At 41.0% G+C, this 19856-nt stretch overlaps 1 protein-coding gene across 1 annotated transcript in view; it reads right to left on the bottom strand.

The window, feature by feature from the left end:
- Positions 1–19856, bottom strand: part of LOC145409053 (putative neural-cadherin 2) — a 395645-nt gene that overhangs the window by 204630 nt on the left and 171159 nt on the right. Inside the window, exon 5 of the mRNA XM_080279608.1 lies at positions 2439–2576. Coding sequence (XP_080135734.1) covers positions 2439–2576 — 138 coding nt within the window. The remainder of the gene's footprint in view (positions 1–2438; positions 2577–19856) is intronic.

Below are 19856 nucleotides of genomic sequence, written 5' to 3'. Positions count from 1 at the left end.
TTAGTTACAGTAATAACTGATGTAGGGGGCACTTCTTGTGCCTCACCCATGCCCTCTTCATCCCCTTCCTCTGCCTCTTCGTTGCCCCCCTCCTCCATCTCTTCCTCTCCCCCCTCCTCTGTGCCCCTCTGCAGTTGACTCGACAGATGGTTACTGTCACAATGAATTGCAAAACGCTGAAAAACTGATCCAAGTTTGGCGTTAGTTCACTTTAAGAAATGGTCACGATATCACAACGTGGTAACTTCCAATTAGAGAGTAAATCACAAACCAGCGCTTTTCAGTTGTCTCACGTGATGTCTACACACAAACCTGCTGGGACTTCAGGGGTGAACTAAAAAAGGCTAAATAAAGCTTGAGTTAAAAATTATTGTAACTGTGTAGACTCTCACTAGTGCGTGTTAATTACGCAGAGACCCTTTCCCACAACGGCGCTTCACTGTCCACATAAGTAATCAATTAGCTAGAGTTTTCCACCTAGTAATAACGTAGTACAATATAAAATTTAATATAGGCACGCTGCTAGTGATGCACTGTTGATACTTGTTGGCAATTCGTACTTAAATGGCTTCTCACGTGCGTGCAATGGCGTAGAGGATTCTATGTATCCGGAAGGAGGATGATCATCTTTTGATTAGGTGTTTTAAAATGGGTCATGGACACACGCTGTGACCCATTAGGTACGAGTGACTTGTTTTTTATCCAGAAATACCGAATATATTTTTTTGTATCCTTGGGAAACAATAATATGAATAATAATAATAATAATTCGAACGTACCAAACTTTCTTATAACACTTCTTTTCCACATTATCAATGCTTGGCTGACCTAAACTATTGAAAAGGAACCCTCTAGATCAGTGCTTCTTAACCTTTTTCGAATCACGGACCCCTTCGCGAATCTAGTGAAAGCTATGAACCCCTTCCCTACAAAAATGCACATAAGCACAAACACAGCATTTTGCATGCAGTGAATGTACTTTATTATATTGAAAATTGCCTCACGCAATGTATGACATACACGAAGTATAAAATTGTCATTACAAAGAACTGTTTCCCACTCTTTCATGGAAAAGCTAATGGCCACTCGATGAAAAAATGAAATACATCCAACTTGTGCAAATTAAACAAAACAAAACATTAATTCTGCTCAAAAGTTCATTTCAGTGACAGGGTTGTTTGGCTTGAATAAGAAGACTTTGTGGAGTGGTCTTTGGCAAGGAAACACGCATGTCATCGTTGACATCCAGTTGAGTTCGACTTTTCGTTTTGATAGAAACAAGCGCTGAAAACCCTGACTCGCAAAGTTATGTTGTAGCAAACGGAATCACAGCACCCATAGCTCGCTTTGCCAGAAGGGGGTAGGGTTGTGTCAATGAACACCATAATTCTTCAAGACTCTCGATTTTTTTTTTTTTTTTTTGTCCGTTAATGATGCCAAACAGCATTACGAAAATATTCTCAATTATTCTGACCTTCACGGACCCCCTGAAGCTCATCCATGGACCCTCAAGAGGTCCATGGACCCCAGGTTAAGAACCCCTGCTTTAGATGTTGTTTCAAGAATAAGTTTGCTTTCTAGGATGGTTTTTAAGTGGCAGTTCTATTAGGGTTTTCAGCAAATTGTGGAGCGATCCTATTATGAACCACTATCATGGTTCATGATACTTTATTACGAAAGAACAACAGCTTCCTCCCGATTTCGAAAAGGATCCTCATCAGGCCGAAACTGCTGTCTCTTCTTAAGAAATACAAATTTCATATGTCACTGCTACTTTTCCAATAGAAATATACTTATGACTCAAAAGAACGAGACCCTAGGTTTAATATATTCCACAAACGATGCAAAAGACTCCATTTGAACCCACCACAAGCTTTGGCAATCTACCGCTGATGATATGGCACACACAGGCAAGTTAGCAGATAATGTCAGAGAGAAAAAAAAGAGTGCTTTCCACAGGCTAAAAGACTATCAATACCGGGCATTATTATTATTATAATTATTATTATTATTATTATTACTGTATTTCTAATGCAAAATAATCACTGCAGCAACCGGGAAAGAATATTCCAAACCCTTTTAGGCAATGGATATGTGTTTGAATTTGATTATGGCCAGTGACAGATGCTTTCATTAGGTAAAAAAGAAAATATGTGACGTTGTAGGATAGATGGCTAATTAGTCATATTGTACTATTCAGTGAATAGACAGCGTCAGAAGATTTCCACCAGCGTTCTTCCAACAAATGGTGAAGGTTAAGCAGGCCCTTACTCTTTCATAGTCATCTGAGAAATCCTTAATGAAATCATAGTGTGTTTAGCTTCTCAGCCTCGCTGCTGAAAGCGCTCTTTAACGTGGAATGCAATATAAAACATTAATTATTCACAGTTTTCCCGTGAGTGACATGGTCAGTTTTAAAAACACAGCTCTATGCCTACCCGAAGAAGGATGAGGTCTCCGGTGCTGGCATTGATGGTAAAGGCAGCGTCCCCGGTGGGCTGGTCATCCACGCCGTCCCCAGCCAGACGGTACACCAAGTGGCCACGGTCACTGACATCCTCGTCACCCACCCTCACCTGTTAACACCACATCTATCAAAGCTACCATCACACTCTTCAACACCATCATTTCTGTCAAAACCATTACCACATGCAGCAACATCACCATTATGCCTGCAGTGCAAAGCTGATTCTCTTACTTCCAAATGTTAATTGTCTTTTGATCATCAGTATATCCTCCAGAATTTGTGTTTCCAAAGATCTCAGTATGATTAGGTGTATGTATCATTAGCTCCCAGTTACATATTTCTTCTATGCCTGCTGTTTATAAAAGTCCCTGTTATCACTGTAAACCTGACCAAGCCAAGGAAAATATTTAGCTGTTAGGAGAATGTAAGAAGATTTGTCTATATTTAAGTTAATAGGTAAGCTTTGTTGAGGAATTCAGGAAAAGTAATAAGGCTGCCAATCTGTTGAGTGACTAGCTGAAGGTGATGGAAGGAAAACCCATGCCCACAGCTGTGGCAGTGTACATACAATGGAAGCCACAGGTTTGTGTATGAGGAGGTTGATGCAGAATGCCTTGGCAATAAACACTTCACCCTGTCTGGCCTGTTGCATTCGGGGGAAGGAGGTTCGCATACTCCTGGCAATTCTAAACTGCCTAACCTACATTGGAACGATAGCAGATCCTACCCCAACTTTCCTCTGTCCTGCATAGAGGTAAGTAGATGTTGACCGTAGGGAGTGGTTTATCTGCACGTGACGTTGGTGTACAATCATTTACATGCGTATGTTTGCATTGTAGGAGGAAGAACCTGACGTAATAGATATCAAATATTTTTTCGGTGCACAAGACAAATCAGTCAGTGATGGATATTTCTTATTTTGTTAATGTCGGTGTACGTTCAGTTCAGGTGTGGATTAGGAAATTCAGAGGTGATGGTGGAGAAACCACAATGATGTAGTGAAAGCGGCCCTATTTAAGCAAGAGAGTAATCACAGCACACTGACAGAAGTGAACCAAATATATTTTATTCTCTTGTGTCGCAGAAAAATTACAACCCTACTGTAATCTTTTCCTGCTTAGGCAGGGTTTCGTTCACTGCACCGGCGATACCCCCACCCTTGCACACAGCACCGCCACAACCACTACTAACTTTACTTTGATTCACACTTGAACTGAGAATAGATTACACTATCACCAAGACTTCAAAATATGCCTTTCCATGGCGAGGTTGCATTGTTCAGTGATACAATCTTCATTCGTCTTTTCCCATAATGCATACAGAATCAGGCAGCATGGAGTAGACTGTAGCAGGGAGGGCCTTCCAAGGTGGCTAGAAAGCTGATGACAAGGAGAGCTGTAGCTCCCGTTTCATCAGCTCATGGGACTAGCTTCTGACCACCCCCTTTTACTGAACTTTTACAGTGTGTCACTAACACAGAAAGTAGGCCAGCATGCTCTCTGGTACAAGTTCCTCTGACTGTCAACACCAAACTTCGTACACATTACAATATACTTCCTATTAAAAATAAATGGCATCTCAACACCAAGCCTCGGCTGCTCTTGGGGAGGAAAACATAAAAGCCTCCATCATCCCTCCTCTCCTGGTGACGACCAAGCGAGTTACCTGGAACCAGTGTTTGACTCACTTTTTCATTTTTGTAACATTTGCTGCCTTTCCTCTAATTTTCTCTCTTGAACGCCATCTCTACTTCTCTAAAGCACACCTACCCTTCCTTACCGAGACTCAACTGTCTGAGGCGGCTGATAGTAAAAAATTCTTTGTACTCTATCCTCCTACTTTATCTACAGTCACTTTAAAGCCAAACGTGGCTCTTGTGTCTAGGTACATAACAACATATCTTGCTCTCGTATTCCTGAACACGAATTCTCTATTCTGACTTTAGCTACCATGCATTCTCTGACTAATTATATCTCTCCTATATACTTATCCTCTAAATCTACTGACTATGAAAAATTCTTTGTCTTACTTCTAAGATGGAGCATATCACATCAATTTTTCCATGATCCGAAATCTCCATTCTAGGGGATTTCAGTGTTCACCACGACCTATGGCTCTCCTCTCCTTTCACCGATCCACTGGTGAACAAGCGCACCTCTCTTTTTCCTTAAAGACCTAGGGCAGCTTGTACAGCACCCTACCTGTAACCCAAACTGCCTTGACTTCTTCCTTAAGACTAATCCTTCTGCTTAACCTGTTAATCTTTTCTCTTCATTAGGCTCCTCCAGTCACAACCTTATCGCCTTAGCCTGTCCTATCTTGGCCAGTGGACCCTCCCAAGAAGCGGAGCCTGTGGCACATTGGAGCTGCCAATTGGGAGGCCTACAGGCAGCAGGGGCACACCCAGGAATATTTTTCGGGGGGGGGGGCATAAAAATGAATACTGTGGCTAGAAAAAAAATATATAATGCAAGTCACTTTTATTTACTTTTGTGCATTTGAAACACACAGACAGTGGAATGTTTTATTTACATAAAGAAAACCTCATGTAAGCTATATACACAAAAAGTTTGAAAACCACTGGATTAGAGAGTGATATATATTAAACTGCAAATGTATTAATATTTTTTGCAAAATGTTTACTGATAAGTGAAATAAATCTGAACTTAATGTATGTACTACGGTATGTAGTGTACCGAATAATACAGTACATTGTTTACAGGGCTGCGGTAAAAAAAAAAAAAAAATGTATATGAGAGAGTGTTTTCAGTATCTTGTGTTATTGTAAATAAAAACTGTAGTTGTTTCGTCAGCTCCGGCTATTTGTATAGAATACTCTGAGTAAATATTATTATTTTACTGTTACATACCTTACTTCAGCAGCTGGAGGATTCCGATCATCTTCTTTAACCCGTCACGTCCCGAGGTTTTCCGCACCTCTGACATCCCCCAGTCCCGAGGTATTTTCGATTTTTTTTTTTTTTGGCTAAAACCTTCGCTTTTGGTGAGAAACATCGAAAATTCATAGAGAAATCGCTCTCCTGAGGTTTAAAGTGCCCAATCCAGGTAGGAGTTCCTCCTTACCTGAGTGGGTTTTCTAACATGCTGGCACCAAAGAAAACGAGTTCTATGGGAGGGTAACTATTTTATCCACTCATAAACGGTATTTATTTATTTACTTGGTACGAATGTATATGTAGTATGACAGTATATTGGTTTTCAAGCAGTAATAAAGGCATTATAAGCATTGTTTCACTCACTAACTAATCACCATACCTGACCTATTTTTGCCACACTACCTGATCATTATTTCTGGCTGTTTCTTCTTCTAATGCTATGTAAACATTGTCCTCCACATTGTCATCGATTGGGGAATCACTCTGGCCCTGAATAACTTTACTAGCCAGGTCACTGGTAACAGGTCCTTTGCCAAGACAATGGCGTGAGGGGGGGAGGGGGGAGGTTATGCAGTGTAAGGCATTGTCCCTGCTTGGTATCTTGTACAGGAATAGAGGAAGGTGTCCCGTGTATACATACGAAAAATCACGTGCGAAAATTGAAAATTGTGCAAATTAGGTACCTTGCAATTGCACGACGTACTGGTACGTCGCTGGGACTGGCAAATGCAAATCGTGGTGACGTACCCATACGTCGTCGGGACGGGGCGGGTTAATCTTTGCTTTTTTGTTGATAAAACACTGGATGGCTAGTTGACGCTTCATAATTTGCTAGCAGAGTAGCAGCAGATTGTAGACACGTGATGTTCTTCTTGAAGTGAATGGCGACGGACTGACTGCTGACGTGTTGTTGAGTGCACGTGTCCTTACTCCGATGGCCGAGGGAGGTGACGCGGTCAGATTGCCAGAACATATAATCATGATTTTTTTCGAGCGACTATTAGTGTATTTCGTTTCTTACAAGGAAGGAAATTTCGGGGGGTGGCCATGGCCCCTTGCCCCCCCCCCCTGGGTGCGCCCCTGACAGGCAGTACTTCTTTGATCTTCCCTGGAAAGATTATTGCTTCCATGGCTGACAGCCATCTGAATGTGCCTTGTGCATTGCGGAGGTTTTTCTCATGGGTGTGGAAGCATAAATTCTTTTTTATCTCATGACTAATGGAAGAAAAATTGGTTTCATCATGCTTGTTCTAATGCTGTTCACAACAAGGAGAGGGCCTATAAAAGGTACAAGAGCCAACCAACCCTGAAGTTCATCTCTTTTATGTTTCTGCCTGGAATCATGCTAAGTCAGACCTCCGCTTCACAAGAAATAATTTTAATCCTAGTAAATGCTCTAAGCTCTCGTACTCAAATTCTTCCAGCTTCTTCTGTTATCTTTCCAAAACATTTCTAATAATTTTACGTCATCATCCTTCCCTCCTATTCTCCACTCTGATGATTCTATAGCTGTTTCTTCTACTGAAAAAGCAGAACTCTTCGCTCAGGCTTTCGCCTCCAATTCCACCTTAGACGATTCCGGTGCTGTTCCTCCAACACCTCCTCCCTCTGACATCCTCATGGCTGATGCTAAAATTTCTTCAAATGGTATATTTTCTGCCATCACTGGCCTTAGTACGAACAAGGTAGATGGGCCCGATGGAGTCCCTCCTATTGTCCTCAGAAACTGTACTTCTGTGCTTAGATCCTGCCTAGGTAAACTCTAGCCTTTGCCTGTCAACTTGCACCTTTTCTTCTTAATGGAAGTTTGTTGTCATTCACCCCATCAAAAAGAAGAGTGACGATTCCCAGCACTCTAACTTTTTTACATAAGAAAGAAGGAACCAAAGGCCAGAAGTCGACAAGATTGTTCCCTCCAAGAAAAAATAAAAACAAGATAACAGAGCGCCAATTCCAAGATCCGTTCATTTCAAGATGCCTGGACAAACTGCATTTGAAATACTGGAGATCATAGGCAGTAGCAAGACAGTTCCAGAGTTGATCTGTTTCATACATGAAGGACTGGGAGTAACGATTAACTCATGCATTAAAGAGCTGGACAGAAAAGAAATGAATATTTTTTACCACCACAGCAATGGTGGAGGGATGCAAGCAGATAGTTCATAGGAGCAGTGACCATTGAAGTACCGATAGAAATGAAATAAAGATGCAACAGTGTGGTTCAGAGACAGAGGTTGAATGGAGCCAGTAAGAGGAGGTGAATTAATGAAATGAAAAGCCTTTGACTCCACCCTGTTGAGAAGAGCTGTATGTGGGGAGCCTCCCCAGACATGAGAGTTCCCCTCTACACAGGGGTGAATAAAACCTGTGTATAAAGTCAACAACTGTGCACGGGTAAAGAAGGGACAGAGTCGGCTTAACAGATTATACAAGAAAGGTAATATGATGTTTCCAAGATAAATCCCAAGAGAATGAAACCTCATGTATGTATAAAGATGATGCAAGATTTAGCTGGACATTGTTAAAAATTAGTGGATTAGAAGATTTTGTCTGGTTGAAAGATGTAAGAACTGAGCTTTTGATGCATTAAAGACAAAATTACTATTACCTCAATCATAGATATGAGCTAAGTCAGACATTAGGTGTTCCATAACCTCATCCATGGCTTCTTGAAGTAACTGCTGAGATGGATGCTGCAGGAAGCGAATGGAAACGTGAAGCGTGGAGTCAATCAGGGTTTTAGTGGATAGGATTAGATGTACGACATTGAAGGTCATCGATGAATAGAAGGAAGAGTTGGTGATAGGACAAAGCCCTGAGGAACACCATCATTGAAAGCTCTATGAGAAGAAGGGTGGCCGTCTACAACAGCAGCTATAGAACGACCAGAAAAGAAACTAGAGATGAAGAAAGAGATATAAAGATAGAAATCGTAAGCAGAGAGACTGGAAATGAAAGATTATTGCCAAATTGGATCAAAAGCCTTTGAGATGTCAAGTGCAATGGCAAAGCTTTTGCTAAAGTCCCGAGAGGAGGATGAAGACGAGTCTGAAAAGTAGATGAGAAGATCGCCAGTGGAGCATCCCTGGTGGAACCCATACTGGCGATTGGAAAGAAAGTTGTGGTAGGAAATATGCTTAATTTTTTTTTTTGTTAAGATCCAAAAACTTTTAAAATACAGGATGTTAAAGTAACTGAACGACAGTTACAGGGCTGGGAATGGCCCCCCCTCTTTGGGAAAGGCTGAATGAGAGTAAATTTCTAGCTAGAGGAAAAGGTGCAAGTTGACAAGGTCGAAAGAGTTTACCTAGGCAAAGTGTGTGCACAGAAGCACAGTTCTTGAGGACAACAGGAGGGATCTCATCAGGCCCATCTACCTTGTTACTATTGAGGCCAGTGATAGCAGAAAATACATCAATTGAAGAAAATCTTCTGTCCGCCTGAGGAAGTCACAGGGTGGAAGTGATGTAAGAACTGCATCGGAATGGTCTAAGATGGAACTGGAAGAGAGTATCTGTGTGAAGAGTTCTACTTTATCAGTACAAGGAATAGCAGCAGAGCAATCAGATTGAAAAGGTATGTGAAGGATGGTGAAATAAAGTTGCCAGAGAGATTTTTGGCAAGGTGCCAGAAGGAACGGGAAGAATTTGAATTGGAGAGTTCAGAGACTTTAGTACGAACGAAATTATTTAGGGCAGAACGAAGAACAAACTTAGCACGATTCCAGGCGAAAACATGAAACCGATGAGATTAAGGTGTGGGTTGGCTTTGGTACCTTTTGTAGGCCTGTTTGTTGTGGACAGCATTAAAGCAAGCATGATTAAGCCTTTTTTTGGCATTAGTCATAAGATATGAGAAAGGAATGTATGTTTCCATGCCCGCGAGAATAAATTCTGTATTGTGCAAGGCACACTCATTTGCCTTATCATCCTGTATTTCAAAAGTTGTTATATGTATTCTTAACAAAAATATTTTAAAGCACTTTTCTTATCACAACCTTCTTTCGGATCGTTAGTATGCATTTCGCCAGGGACGTCCCACTGGCGACCTTCTCACCTACGTTTCATATTCCTGGTTACTCTTCTTTAAGAACTTCGGTGAAAGCTTTGCCATTACACTACACATCTCAGAGGCTTTGAATAAAGTCTGCCATAAATCTTTAATTTCCAAACTGCCCTCCTATGGTTTCTATTCTACTATCTGTGTTGTCATCTCCAGCTTCCTTTATAATCAGTCGTTCTAAAGCTGCTGTTGTAGACAACGACAGCAACCGTTCATCTAGTGCTATCAACAGTTGTGTACCTGAGGGCTCTATCCTAGTACTAACTCTCTTCCTTCTGTTCATCAATGACCTAAGCTGTGCATCTAACCCTATCAACTGATGACTCCAACCTTCATCTTTTCATTAGCTTTTAGCAGCATCCATCTCAGCAAACAAGGGATGAGGCTAAGCCATACCTAATGTCTGACTTGACTCATATATCTAATTGGGGAAAATCTAATCATGTTTTCTTAATACCCCCATACTTTTTCTTATGTCTTTCAACTTGTTAAAATTTTCCACAGGAGTATCCTCTAAAGTTTAACAATATCAATCTCAGTCCTGCATCATCTTTAAACTTACCCGGTGTTTCATACTATGGAGATTTGTCTTTGAAAGATCATAGTACCACTATAGTGAAGTCTCCTTCCAAGGGATTAGGTGTGCTAAGCCGATTGCATGCCTTCTTTAGCCTTGCACAGTTGTTGACTTTATACAGGGGTTTTATTTGTCCGTACATAGAGCACAACTCTCATATGTGGGGAGGCTCTCCACATACTGATCTTCTCAATAAACTGAAGTCATTGTCTTCTCGTTTGTTTATATCTCCTCCTCCTACTGGCTTCCTTCAAGCCTGTCCCTTTGCCATACTGCTGTATCTTTATCATTTTTGATCGCTTCTTTCGTGGTCATTGCTCCTATGTACTGTCTGCTTGCATCCCTCCATCATTTCAGCTGGCATGTAACACCTATTTAGCGAAAAATTCTCATCCCTCTTCTGTCCAACTTCCCAATGCAATAGTTAACCGTTATTCCCAGTCCTTCATGTGTGGAACAGGGCAAGTCTGGAATTGTCTTTTTCTGTCTGAATCTACTACTGCCTATGACCTTCAGTCTTTCAAACACAGTGTGTCCAGGCATCCTGAAATGAACATATCTTGATATTGGCTCTCTGTTATCTTGTTTTTGTTTTCTCTTGCAGCATTTTTGCGAGCTTCTAGCCTCTTGTTTCTTCTTCCTTGCATAAAAAAAAAAAAGCTCATTCAGTATTGTCAGGCAATACAAAGTCCCCTATCGGATGACAATCGTACATAAGTAATTGACCTTGGGTGTAGGTGGTTGGCTGTTCCGTGCAACACACCACCATGGTATGAGGAACAATTGTGCGAAGTTATATCACGATCTGTCCATGCATGTTGATGTTTCAGAGTGGGCACAAAATTGCAGACAACTTTGTTTGAGCTCCAAGTGTAACCTTGACCTTGGGAGTAGATGGATGATTCTGCACGCTACACCCCACCATGGTATGGGAAACAATTGTGTGAAGTTATATCAAAATTTCTCAATGCATGTGGACGTTACAGAGTGGACACGGAATTGCGGACGACCTTGTTTGAGCCCCAAGTGTAACCTTGACCTTAAGAGTAGATAGCTGGTTGCTGCACACAACACACAGTCATGGTATGGAGAACATATATGTGAAATTATATCAAAATCTGTCCATGCACATAGAAGTCACAGTGTGGACACAATATTGCAGACAGAGTGATGTAATGACATACCGACGGAACCACACATACCTATAGTCTCCAAATGGTTTCATCAGTAAGGGACTAATACAACATGTGTAAAAGTTAATGGTAATGACTTTAGAATGTGTATCTCTGTATGCTCAGGGTGCTTACAGTAGTGTTGATATATCTTCAGATACCTCCCTGGTCAGACTCTAACAAGTTGGTGTGGAGTCATGCATTTTATGTTTAATGTGTTTGGCTTCTCATAAGCAGTCCTTGAGCATGCACTTAGATGGTAGGCAGGTCAAACAGCCTTTTAACCCATTTTAAGTACAGACTCCAATCGAGTCATTAAATACCATCCTGTACAATGCACCATGATACACATCATGTCAAACAAAGGAGGACACAAGTTTCCCGCCGACGTGTCATTTTTTTTTTTTTAACCCAATTCGTGTCATGGTGCGCTTTACAGGTTGTTAAACAATCTAACAACTCAAACCACCTGTGCCTGAGAGGGTTAACTAGGATGATTATAGTTATATGAGGGCTGGTGAAAGTGTAAGAGAAGACCTAACTTAGGATGCTCTGCTTCAAAACATCTGCTCTATATATACTCTTTTGTACACAGTGATGCATTTGGTGTCATTATGGTCTTTCCTTGTAAATGCACAGTCATGCATTTAGCGTCATAAAAGATAAAAATCGCCAAAAATTAAGTTTTGGGGTGATCTACATCATTTTTGGATGCATCATAGCTTGCCCAGCTTTTGTCAAAAATAATGGGTTGGCAACTGTGGGTCCCAAGATGTGTGGCAGTGCAGACAGGTTGATTAGTACCACACCAGGTGTCAGGGGAGATGGCTGAGTGCAGTTGTGGCCCTTTAAACCTCCTCAATTACCCCCGTCCTGGACGCTTGTCATATTTCACTATACCAATAGTGCTTGTGTCTACTTTTTGGGCACTATTGGGATTATATTTGGTGTTTGCAATAGCATATTAGGTGTTTGTGAATCATTCCTGGCCGTTATCAGCCGCTGGCCAGACGAAGATTGAGCTACTGTTTTTCACCGTGGCCCCACAACTACACTGCCTCTGCCCTACACCAAATGTGAGTATTCAACCATTCAAATAGTGACAGTGAATCAGGTGAATATCATGTGCAAAGCTAGTGAGCAAGGAAATGGTGAAACGTGCAGTAGCTTTAGGGGGAGGCGGGAAACTGCCTTATGACACGACATTGTCATGAATGGAATAATTGGCAAGGTGTTGATGAAATTGTTGTTTTATGCTGACATATGTGGGGAAATGTTATAGTGCAATAAATAGGAGTACAGTGCAACGAGTGTATGTGATAAAATATTGGCTAGGGCATGAGCCAGGTACGCCTTACAGCCACGTCATGCCGTTGTCATGAGGGAATGAAATAGAGGAGGTTTAGGGATATTTCATTTTATTTTATATAGTGCAATAAATAGGATTACAGTGGAACCTGTACATGATAAAATATTGGCTAGGGCATGAGTCATGTACGCCTTACAGCCATGGCACACCGTTGTCATTAGGGGATGAAATAGAGGAGGTTTAGGGATATTTGATTTTATTTTATATTGTTCTGTTTATTCTGTATGCTTGTTGTGTGAAATAAACCATGAGTGTTTTAGTGATATGTTTATCGTATGTTTGTGTGGAACAACATAAACACTGCACCATGTGTTTGTCAGAAAATATCGTGGTGCGATACCTGAGGTACTGCACATGTGACCTACAGAGCACGTTCATGTAGTTTTAGTGATGAAATATACTGTGTATGTCATAAACTGATAGAGTTGGTTATGTGTAATGTGAAAAGAAAATGAAGGAGTGAACCATGTGATCGTAAGAAAAACATCTTCTCGTACTCCTGAGATAGTACAAAGGTAGCAAAATCCAACGTGATATACGGAACACGTCCATGTACAGCTGCCAAACTTTCCACCTGGGCCACCTAGCCCCGAGAACTGGGTAATGGGCGCTGGCAACAGTGTATCTGTTTGTTCGTGTGCACATACCAGATGAAAGTTTGGATCATCAACTCTCTTCGTCTGTAATGAACCTCCATCAGAGTCAGAGTTCATCCCATAGATGGCTGGGTACAGAGTTGAGTGGAAAGAAAAATGGCTCAGAAGTAAGGCAGCCCTCCCATCGGCTCAGCCAGTTACATGAAACTGGTCACACGGAAAAATGTTTTGTGCCACTGGTCGTGCTGACCAAGGCCAAATAAATATGACTATATTAATTTTATAATAAGGTAATATATATATAACATTATGATATAAATATATACTGTTATTTACAATACAATAATATATATTATACTATACTTATTTGGCCTAGGTCCATGCAACCTTTGGCACACAACAATTCCATGCGACCAGTTTCCTGCAACTGGTCGAACCGGTGGGAGAGTTGCTAAAGGGAGAAGCTTGGCATAGTGATGGCCAGGGCAGGCACCGGACGGGGGGGAGGTACGTTATTCATACCGCCAGTGATAATTGCTGAACTAGTTTTTGAGATCCATTAGCAATCTACCAAATATTTGCATTCTTAACAATACTAAATATTCTATTTTCTATGTTGTTTTTACATTGTTACCATGACATATTAACGTACTATATACTGGAATAGCTCCAAGCCTTTCTCTCTCTCACTCTCTCCTTAAATCAGTAATTCCATTTCATAGGGTTATCACGATACCATTATCAGTATAGGTTGAAGACGAATGCATTTACCTAACTTGCCATATTCACATCATGAGTGACACTGACCAATAAACATTAGGATGATGTTCAGACACTGTTAACGGTTGCTTATTTCCTCGTTAGTAGTACTTGAGGTATGTGTTTTTATGTGCTCTGTGGTGCACCACCAAGAGGTAGGCGGTTAAAATACTGTCAACTCAACAAGACAAATTGTTTATGCATACTGTTGTCGAATGTGGCTATCAGCTATGATAATGACTTACCATATCATATTTCATATGACTATAGTCATTACAGCACACCTTTATGTCCATTCATCTAACGAATGACTGAATTACACATTGCAAGGAAAACTGATTGTGAGCGGTGCCGCTTATGTATGAGGTCACACATTTACACGTTCATCGATTATTCACCAAACAACATTATCTCACATTATAGCATGATGAAGAAACCACCTCTCCATCACAGTATGCAATAGCTTTAAGTCATTGTAAGCACAATTGCTATTGATTCATGAATTGTTGGGACATTATCATCATTGCCTGTGATATTACTTGTGATTGGTAAGTGCAACATGAAATTATCATTACAGGCTGGAACACTTATTTATTTTGATTCCACGAACCTAGGTGTTTTAGCGCCCATCAATGAGGCCCGGGGTGCGAGGATAATGTGATGTTGGTTACTGACCGGCTGCTACTAAGACCTCGGTCATAAGTTAAGGTTATGGTGTTTCATAAGAGAAACCCATCTCTCCTGACGGGGATCAGCTGGCAGAAACATTAACTACCCACAGTACTGTTCCACATGTTTAATATATATCAGCCATTAAAACACCAGTATCTATTTTTCTATCGTAAGGGCCGGTCACACGACGGTTCTTCCCCTTAATATTCAGTATACAATTTTTAGCCATGGGTTTATCATGTAATAATGAAAAAAGAATACGTTTATAAATATGAAATATAGGTAAATGTCCGGTCTTTTTTTATCATATACTTATTGTTTTCAGTACTTGCATTATCCAATACTTTCAAGTTCTTTTGAAATTCTGTCGACTAAAAATTGTTGACTGAATATTGGACTGACTGAGGTTCACTAAGGAACACGAGAGTTGATAATCCAAACTTTCGTCGAGCATGTACAGTCTCCAGCAAAAATAGGGCAACCGGCTCGACAAGCAGGTTGGTATATGTGGCACCGCCTCACCCACGGTTTCACCCCATCCCCTCCCTACCTCGTTCCCATTCATTCGTCTACCCTCCACCCTCCCCACATCCAAGGGCAAGAGAGTAAAGTAAGGCCTACTCACATTGTCACAAAAACTCTTCCGTCATCCATCTGTCTTTGGAAGTAATGGTTTTGTTATGATAACGAATAAAAACACATTACACAGTGTTTTGCTCCACAGTATAGTTATTTATACACCACGATCTGAATGCAGGGTGATATAAACTAGTAATATATTCGTATGATAGGGAGGTATGTAATCATACAATTTATCATTTTGACGGTTGTATCCAGTGAGTGTGTAATATTAACCCGCAGCGTCCCGTCGACATTCTTTAACGTCCACAGGTTTTGTCACTGCCAATCCCATCGATGTACATAAACGTGAATCAATTGCAAGGTCCCTAATTTGCAAAATTTTCAATTTTCGAGTGATTTTTGGTACGTATACACATGATACCTTCCTCTACAAGATGCCAGGCAGGGACAGTGCCTTACCCAGCATGACCTCCTCTCCCCCCCTGCACGCCATTATCTCAGCAATTCACCTGTTATCAGTGACCTGGTCACTAAAGCCATGTCATGCCACGGTACGAAATTCAGGGCCAGAGTGATTCCCCAATCAATGACAATGTGGAGGACAAACTTTACATAGCATTAGAGGAAGAAACAGTCAGAAATGATGATCAGGTAATGTGGCAGAAAAATGTCAGGTATGGTGATGAGTTAGTGAGTGAAACAATGCTTATAATGCCTTTATTACTGCTTGAAAACCAATATACTCTCGTACTACATATAAATTCGTACCAAGTAAATAAATAAATACCGTTTATGAGTGGTGTGAAATAGTTATCCTCCCATAGAACTCGTTTTCTTTGCAGCCAGCCTGATAGAAAACCCAGTAAGGTAAGGAGGTCCTCCTACCTGGATCGAGTATTTTAAACCTCAGGTGAGCGATTTCTCTATGAATTTTCGATGTTTCTCACCAAAAGCGAAAGTTTGAGCCCAAAAAAAAAAAAATCCAAAAATGGTCGGGATTGGGGGGAGTCAGTGGTGGAAAAGTGGTCGGGATGGGGCGGGTTAAAGAGTCGGAAGCTATATGTAGATATTTGTAGCGGTCGGTGGTGTGTGGGGGGGGGGTAGCTGGCCGTCACACATTGTGGTGGGGGCATGTGGAGAAGGAGATGGGCCAGGGGTCGACAGCTCGAGAAGGGTTTGCTAGTCCAAAGGTTAACTAGTCCAAAGGTTCACTAATCCGAAAGTTTACTAGTCCGACCGCTCTTGTACGAAACAATATTCAGCTTCTGCACACTGCACATCAAACTCAAAGACTCATTAGAAGGTATCCCTCGCTGATTGATTTCTTTGCCTACATCAATAACACCTACAGTACATCAATGGAAATTTCAGAATTGCTCTCTGGAATGTGTATGACAAGAACATGGACTGGAGGACTAAAAACTGCAGAATCCTTCTATTGGGCATAGAATAACTGCGTAGGAGTCAGTCATCTAAATATTTGGATATTTGTATGTCACCTTAAAGACCTTCAGGCCCTTACTGAAAGTGATATCCGTGCTATGAATCACGGAGGTTATCCAACAAGGCGGGCTCACCGTTGGCAAAGACTGGAGAATCGGTTGGTGGCATTGAAAGCAGAGTATGTATGTGGAAACAGAGATATTGATAGCTACTGAAATGCAGTGTCAAATTTTGTGCATCATTATTAAGGCAACTTCTGGACGAAGTCAAATAAATGATGATCTGGGTCAAATGAATGACGATGTGTTGACAGCCACTGAAAATGCTGATTACCCATTTCGAACTGGTGAACCTTTGGACTAGTGGGAAGTTCCCCAACGGCTCTGCCCGGGGTGGATAATGTATGTGTGTGTGTGTTTGTGTGTGTTTTCCACCAATGCTCATAAACACGTCTCTATTATTACCATGAAATGTGCATTACAATATTGTCCACTCTGCCATATAATAGTGATATTTATAGTTTAACGATATGGAAAATAAGCATTTAATGATCGGTACACAGTAAGACCTTATTTTCCAAATGTTATTCAGTCAGATACCTAGTGCAGATTATAGTACATTAGAGTCTGAACGTAGCCTTTAACTCTGCAGGGTAAGTCAAGCTAGAGCACCAGGTCTTTGTAAAATATTCAGTATTATCACTATACCACATGTTATTGTAGGGAAACTGGAACGGGGCGATAGCAAAGGTGGTGGATGGTCCTACTCGGTGTTGACAAGGTTACCTTATCACTCCCCCAGTTACTCACAACATTCCCTTATCATATAAATCTAATGTCTGACCCCATTGTTTCATATCGTTTTAAAATGTGTTCTTAAATATACAGGTAGTCAGTTAGTCTTCCTTATTAAAGATCTGTGTATCCAAAACTGTTTGTCCAATTTAACATCCTTCCTTCTCTGAGGCAATTGATGTTTCGGCTGACGATAGTTAATGGGAAAAGCCATGGCCACACAGAGGTAGAGGAAAGTAGTAACAGACATACTGTAGGAAACAAGTTGAAGAGCAAATAATCATAATGTTAACCTGACTGCTACATCTATTACATTGCTATAAATAACACTGACCACTGTGACCTGTAACTCGTCAAACCTTTGTTGAATATGTTCTCGTTGAAAACGAATAAACTGAACTGTCTCTTGTATGGCATGATAATGTTGATTAGCGTAAACTGCAATCGAGACAAGTTTGTTTGGTTACCATGCAGATCATCCATTCGGCCAATTTAGCTACGGGTTACCTTTTTCGAAATACGTTGTGTTATAAATGTGTGAATTGCAAATTACACCCTATTGCAGTTAGAACTATATAAGGCAAGGTTATATTCCTGATATTGTTATCAGGAGGTGGCGGGACCCTTGCTGGACTGAGTGGCAATAAGTGGCTGAAGGAGTTGGTTGTATGCAGAGCTGGATTAACCCTGCTGTTGCCTGGTAGGCAAGGCAGACGGTTGGCCTGCAACATATAGATCTCTTTTTTCTTTTATTTCCAGTGAAGTTTTGGCATGACCTATGATGGCCTATTTTGATGGCCTGATGGGTGGTGACACTTATTTGGGCGCTCAAAACGTATATTTATTCCTCTCTGGAAGACTGGATGGCCTGTGACGGGCCGTGGCTGGTAGGCAGTTGCCCATTTTGCCTACACCTGGTAATCTTGCCTTGGTTGTATGGTGTGTGCGGGGTCAGCACACCACGTGGCTCACTCTAGTGTTGGCTGTCCTATCTATGAAATTGACCTTCATACTTATAATATTGTCAGTAGCAATGAATGGCATCTAAATATTGACTGACCTTTGGTAATGCCAGCAACCACGTCATGGCCTTGGCTTAACCACCAGACAAATTGTCATCCAGTCCCTGTTGCCCAACGCTATCCGATATCATGTAGTAAGACATCAATAACCAAGATATTACTAATCATGTCTTTTACTTATCAGCAACACTTTGCTATCATCAAACGTGAGGTACTAGTAGTAACTAATGGTACTGACCTATAACAGAGTTTGTAAAGTAAGTGATTACGTTGAGTAATGGAAGGGGCACACCAACTACCACTACAAACATCTACTTATAGCTTCCGACTGTTTAATGTTACACACTGACTGGATACAACTGTCAAAATGATAAATTGTATGATTACAGACCTCCCTATAATACAAATATATTACTATTTTATATCACCCTACATTCAGATCGTGGTGTATAAATGACTATACTATGGAGTGAAACACTATGTAATATGTTTCTTTTCTTCGTTATCATAACAAAACCACTATTTCCCAGGATAACAGGATGACGGAAGAGTGGTTGTGACAATGCGAGTAGGCCTTACTTTACACTCGTGCCCTTGAATGTGGGGAGGGTGGAGGGTAGACGAATGAATGGGAACGAGGGAGGGAGGGGAGGGGTTGAAACTAGGGGTGCGGTGGTGCCACATATACCAACCTGCTCATCGAGCTGGTCGCTCTATTTTTGCTGGAGGCTGTACACACGAACAAATAGATTCATTGTTGCCAGCACCCGTTACTCACCTCTCACGGTTAGGTGGCCCAGGTGGAAAGTTTGGCGACTGTACTTTTAGTGGTGAAATATACAGTGTATCAAGTAAACTGATAGATTTGGCTATCCATAACGTGAAAAGAAAATGAAAGAGTGAACCACGTGATCGTAAGAAAAACATCGTCTCGAACACCTGAGTTAGCGCAATGGGAGCGAAATCCAACATGATATACGGAACACATGCATGTACTTTTAGTGGTGAAATATACTGTGCATCTCATAAACTGATAGATTTGGTTATGTACAATGTGAAAAGAAAATGAAAAAGTGAACCACGTGATCGTAAAAAAAACATCTCATACACTTGAGTTAGCACAAAGGAAGTGAAATGGAACTTGATCTACGGGACACGTGCATGTACTTTAGTGGTGAAATATACTGTATTTCTCATAAAGTGATAGATTTGGTTATGTCTCATGTGAAAAAAACACGTAAACAGTGCAGCATATTCTCGTAAAGAAAATATCGTCTCCCACACCTGACTTAATGCGAAGGTAGTGAAATGCAATGTGACCTACGGAACACATGCATGTACTTTGGTGGTGAAATATACTGTATTTCTCATAAAGTGATATATTTGGTCATGTTTCATGTGAACAGTGCAGCATGGGCTTGTAAGAAAAACAAAGTCTCCTACA

Source organism: Coenobita brevimanus, chromosome 79, assembly GCF_032717465.1.
Source record: "Coenobita brevimanus isolate Jiangsu-jjx chromosome 79, ASM3271746v2, whole genome shotgun sequence".
Lineage (NCBI taxonomy): Eukaryota > Metazoa > Arthropoda > Malacostraca > Decapoda > Coenobitidae > Coenobita > Coenobita brevimanus.
The sequence above is the reverse complement of the archived record's forward strand: the minus strand, read 5'-3'. Positions and strand labels throughout refer to the sequence as shown.